Raw genomic sequence first — 6000 nt, 5'->3', positions numbered from 1 at the left:
GTCTGAATTAATCACAAATTTACATTCAGTGAACTGATTATGTTGTTGCAATGAGCAAGACTTGAAAATGTTTATACATATATATATATATTAGTGCAGCCAAATTGATTAATTGTGATTAATCACATCTAACAAAAAAGTTTGAATGTATATAATGTGTGTGTGTGTGTATATATATATATATATATATATATATATATATATATATAAATTAATCACATTTAAAAAAGTTTGTGTATACAAACTTTACCTTAGATGTGATTAATCATGATTAATCAATTTATATAGGTCTATATAGTGTTGTCAAATTAATTTATCATGATTAATCACATATAACAAATGTTTGTGTGTTATATCCGATTAATCATGATTAATCGATTTGTCAGCACTATATATATAGGCCTATATAAACACACACACACACACACACACACACACACAATTTTATTATATCTGATTAATCACAATTAATCGATTTGACAGCACTATATATGCCTATATAAATTATATTTAATTAATCACATTTAACATAAAAGTTTATATATATGTGTGTGTGTGTGTGTGTGTGTGTGTGTGTGTGTGTGTGTGTGTGTGTGTGTGTGTGTGTGTACTGTACACACACATAGGCCATTATATATATATATATATATATATATATATATATATATATATATATATATATATATATATATGATTAATCGATTTGACAGCACTATGGGCCTATATAAGCTGCACATACATTACATATATATAAACTTGTATGTAAGATGTGGTTAATCACAATAAATTGATTTGACGGCACTAATATATATAGGCCAATAAGTATTGATTAATCACAATTAATCACATCTAACATAAAAGTTTGTATATGTATATGTGTGTATATATAATTTTGTTAGATGTGATATTTATATGTGATATTTATATGTGTATATATATATATATATATATATATATATATATACATATGGGCCAATGGATAGATGGGATAGATCGCCAATATCCTGGCACCTCTTGTATGGTTGTCATTTGGCTTAAAGTGCTTTTGTGAGGCTTTTTAAAATTGTGCGTCTTTGAAATCCGATTATAATAATCCACACCTACAGTATTAAGAAATAAAAAGTGCTGGAGTTTGTTGTGGGGGCGTTGTTGCCAAAGTCCTGCATTCCCTCCCGTGTGCACGAATGCGCGTCTCCGCGTCCCGGGGCGGCGTGCGCGCGGCGCTGGTGGGGGCGGAGAGTTCGCTGCGGATCTCCCTCTTTTAGGAGTATGAAACTCGATCCCGGATCGTCCCGTCGCGCCGGTAGCGTCCCATATAAAACAGTCGTGCGATTACGGAGTCAGACGGAAGAGACCGTGAGAATAATATCAGTGTGATCGGAGAGTTTGGAGTTCATTCATGCGCTATTCTCACTGAGATGAGTCGCAGATCTCCAGATGTCCCGGAGTTTCAGAAATGAGCTGACACACAGACGGTGTGCTCCGTTATTCCTGCACGTTTCCATGGCGAACATGATGCGTCCTGGAAGGATAGACAGATAGTGACTGCATTGCTTGATTCTGCTCAATCGATGATACTTGAGGGTTTTTTAACGCATGAGAAGAAGACTGCATGGACACCAGCTTCAGAGAGAATCTGAATGATTTGTATTGAAGTAAAGCTCACTGATAGGCCTGTATATTCTTAATGAAAGCATGAGCTCGCTGTTGTTTGGAGAGGGTTTTTTGGGCGGCGCGGTGAGCGGTGCGCCATCAGACGCGGTGCCCAGAGCGCTGCGCAACGACCTGGGATCCAACATCCATGTCCTCAAGACCCTCAACCTGAGGTTCCGCTGCTTCCTCGCCAAAGTCCATGAGCTGGAGAGAAGGAACAAACTTCTGGAGAGCCAGCTGAAGCAAGCCTCCAGTCAGCCGAGGTATCCGGGCTTCTCCTTCACGCGTGAAGTGGCCGTCCAGACTGACTCTCTGGAATCCAGACTTCCAGGCACCATCTGGAGTTTTACGCATATTTTGAGACACGGGGAGCGCGTAAAGACTGTCCAGGGACCCGGAGTCACCTGGACCCATCCGGACGGGGTTGGGGTCCAGATCGACACCATCACCCCAGAACTAAGAGCCTTGTATAACGTTCTGGCCAAAGTCAAACGGGAGAGGGACGAGTACAAGAGAAAGTGAGTATTTACTGCTGTTTGGTCATTTACTGATGCTTTGATTCGCTGGACGTGCAATTGTGGTTGTGGGACAGTTCTGTAGGCCTGAAAATGAGCCTGCTGAGGGGGACTGATTCATTGCAGCAGAATTTCTTGGCAGGTGAACAGCATATATTGAAGGGCCCAGTTTTGCATGCAGGACAGGCCGAAATATTTCTGAGAAAAGATTCATTAGCACTTTCATTGCACTTTTTGCCTTTGAGATGACTGGGGAAAAGTGTCCCAATAAACCTGAATTCATGATTAAATGACTTAATTTGGACAGTCAAGTACTTTTTTTGCTTGTGATTACTAAGATGATCTTGTGAAGGAGACTTGACCGCTCTGGTGAGGTTCAGCAGTTGTCTTTCTTGGGCCACATTTGTTTTTCCATCTGTTCTGGCAGCAGTGATTATTGCTATTATATAGAGTCACCTCTAAATATACCTTTTTTTCTGGCAATGCTCAGCAGCTAAAGTCCTCCTGCAAATTACGCAGCTGTCTTCAGAAATATGATATGAGAACCTCTTTATCACAGCTGCCCAGTGATTTAGTTCATTGTTTCGTTCATTACATTATATATAAAAGAGGTGCACAAAATTAAAAGACTTAAAGAGTGGAGAATCTCTCAAAACATTTCAAGATGTATGTATGTATACATTTAAATATATGTATGTGTGTGTGTGTGTGTGCGTTTATATATATATATATATATATATATATATATATATATATATATATATATATATATAAAAATGTGTGTGTATGTGTGTGTGTGTGTGTCATTGACGAATAATGTTTTTAAAAGAACATAATGGAGACATAATTCATTTTGAAGTTTTATTAAGTGTTAACAAAGATATTATGTGATTTTTATAATCAATTAATGCTGCTTTTGTCATTTTTTACAAGATAGACAAAATTTGTCACCAAAAAAGTCATTTGGTTTAACCAAAATTTCAGTTACACCGAATGACAATATTTTCAAACAGTGCTAACAGGCTGATATCTAGCTAGCTAGCTGGCAAAAGGACAATCAAACAATTTATATTTAGTACAAGTTTTTAAAAAATTACAACATTTTCCATGTTTTATAGCGGTTGCACCGAATGACCTGATGTTTCGGGACATGCGTATGAACAAGTGAAAACATTAATTTTTCAAATAGTTAAGAGAGAGTTTGTTACTTTGCTTCATGACCATGTGACCCTTTACAGGTGTCTGAATGATGTCACATCCTGTCACATGATATTGACCGCATGACTTGATCCAAAATGGTCCCTTTATATCGTTTACTCCGAATGACAGTATTCTTTCTCATAACAAAGCAACGACTTCTACACATAATTTTAATACTATTTTGCACTATGTTGATATATTTGATGTTATAAAATCATGCCAGAATATAAAATATATACATTTATTACATTTTAAGATATTTTAATCACAAATGAAATGGCTGTATTGGCCTTTGGACAGTTAAACCAAATGACATTTTTACACTTCAAAATCTTTAAAATGTTGCAAAATATAATTAAAACCTTTTGGTTTCAATAAAAGATCTAGTTGTACTACCTTACATACTTTGGATGTCATATCTTTGTTTTTTATTATTATTAAGGCCTTTGGACAAAAAAAAAAATGACCTGTCACGTCATTGACCCATATATATATATATATATATATATATATATATATATATATATATATATATATATATATAGCTATGGAAAAAATTAAGAGACCACTCCAAGTTCAGAAATCAATGTTAAGTGGTCTCTTAATTTTTTCCATAGCTGTATATATATATATATTACTGTAATACAAAAAAATATTAATGAATACATTTTATTTAGGATTAATAGTATTGTTGGTTGTTTGTGTAAAAAAAAATTGTACAGTAATGAAAATCATAATTGAAATAAATGGAAAAGTAAAAGTAAAATAATATCATGCATTACAATAATGAGGTTAATTTTTTGCATTACAGTTATGAAAAGTTGAGGTTAAAATGTGCTGAAAACAATGCTGCTAAAATATGATTTTATTCAATTAATTTTTCCTTTGCAAAATATCATTTTTCTCTGTCGTTCTAATGATTTTAGAGTATAATATGTCACAGACATGATGACAGATTTCATGATTTCCAGCCTTTGTGAATGAGATTACATTTGGATGTTGAATATGTTTTATTAATGCATGACTTCTGAATGACTTCAAACACTGTGACCTCAGAGGAGCCGCGTGAATACGAGTGTGTGTGTGTGTGTGTTTGATCAAGCTGCCCTTTCTGCCCAGGCATGTGCTGACTCACTAGTGAATACTGCTGCCTTACCCTTCAGAAAAGCCACAACAATGAGCACAAAACGAAGGCGAGCAAAGAGGAAACAAGCCTGTATGTATCACATCCTGGTCATCCTGCGAGTGATTCAGAAGACCCTTATAACACTGTTGGTGTTGTGGGCTTGTCTTTGTCTGGGATTACCATCAATTATGACATCACACAGGAACTTCAAATGGGTCAGACAAGTTCGGATATGAAACAGGACAATATCTTTGTTAGAATTTCTTTTGTATCTTCTACAGGACGTGAACCAAGCATTTAGTCCATAAGTGGAGTTAAATGAAACACAAAGTACCCTATTATGCTATTTTAAAGGCTCCTCATTTTATTTTAGAGTGTCCTACAGTAGATTTGCATGCATCCAAGTCAAAAAACACTTTCATTTTCTCATAATATACATTAGATTGGTCAGACGACCTGGTCTGTTGTGATTGATCTACTCTACTCTGATTGGTCCGATGGCCCTAAGATCAGCTTCACAGTTTCTATTGCTCATACTAAGTGTTAAACTTTGATGCATAAAATCCTGCACAATTTGTGCACAATGACAAAATAGTGTGCAATTATGTTTCTAAGCAATAGTTATCGGCTGACATTAAAAGTGGCTAAAAGGTTGTTGTTTACTGGGTCTTGGAAAGCCATAAATTCATACTAAAATCCAGATGTTCAGATGCAATCAAATAATGGCAATAAATTCTTAGTCTTGAGACATAATGATTGTAAATGCTTCAGTGGCTTCACACCCAAAGGAAAGTTAGTTAATGACATTCAGAGAGGTTGATTATTCCATTGCATGTGAATCAGTAGAATTAAAATAATTGTTGCTCTAAGTACAAAATATAATTATATATAATTGGCAACAAGCAGAACATGCTTATTAACACATTAAAAGTGAATTGGTGATGCATTTGCTAACAGATGCGATGCACGTGTGTTTTCTGACCTGCTGATCGTATAAGCAGTGTGTGTTTATTTCGGCGCCCATGTTAACAGATTTCAGCATTCACATTGTGCATGTAAGCCTTCCTTTGGTGTCTGTAGTTCTTCCTGCTTGAGATATCTAACCCCCACACCGCTCTTTAGTGCTGACTGAAGTTTACTGCATGTGAATCACTGGTGTACATTACACCACACGCATATCATTCACTCGTGTGTTTGGGAAGTGCAGATCCTACATGTCCATTTGCCCCAACAGGCTCCTGCAAATTCATTATGTTTAAGTCTTAACAAGTGATTAACGTTTGAAGGCTTATTAACAAATAATTAATCAGCTTGGTTAGAATGCTCAAATATGCACAAACCAACTCCCAGATCCGAACATGCATTGAGTATTTGTGTGTTAACTTGTGTGTTGAGTCTAAGTTTAGAATATGGACTCAAGGTTGTATTGAGTTTTTAATGCATCTCTAAAATATATCACTATATAAAAGGCCACTTTTTGTATTCTGTTAAATGCTACAAAAATAT

The 6000-nt window shown here is 35.6% G+C and overlaps 1 protein-coding gene across 1 annotated transcript in view; it reads left to right on the top strand.

The window, feature by feature from the left end:
- The first annotated feature begins 1268 nt into the window (after positions 1 to 1268).
- Positions 1269 to 6000, top strand: part of iffo2b (intermediate filament family orphan 2b) — a 37567-nt gene continuing 32835 nt past the window's right edge. The window contains exon 1 of the mRNA XM_067387087.1: positions 1269 to 2171. Coding sequence (XP_067243188.1) covers positions 1696 to 2171 — 476 coding nt within the window. The 5' untranslated portion in view covers positions 1269 to 1695. The remainder of the gene's footprint in view (positions 2172 to 6000) is intronic.

The sequence above is a fragment of the Chanodichthys erythropterus genome, chromosome 6, assembly GCF_024489055.1.
Source record: "Chanodichthys erythropterus isolate Z2021 chromosome 6, ASM2448905v1, whole genome shotgun sequence".
Lineage (NCBI taxonomy): Eukaryota > Metazoa > Chordata > Actinopteri > Cypriniformes > Xenocyprididae > Chanodichthys > Chanodichthys erythropterus.
Note: the sequence above shows the minus strand (reverse complement) of the source record. Positions and strands in the feature narration are given on the sequence as shown.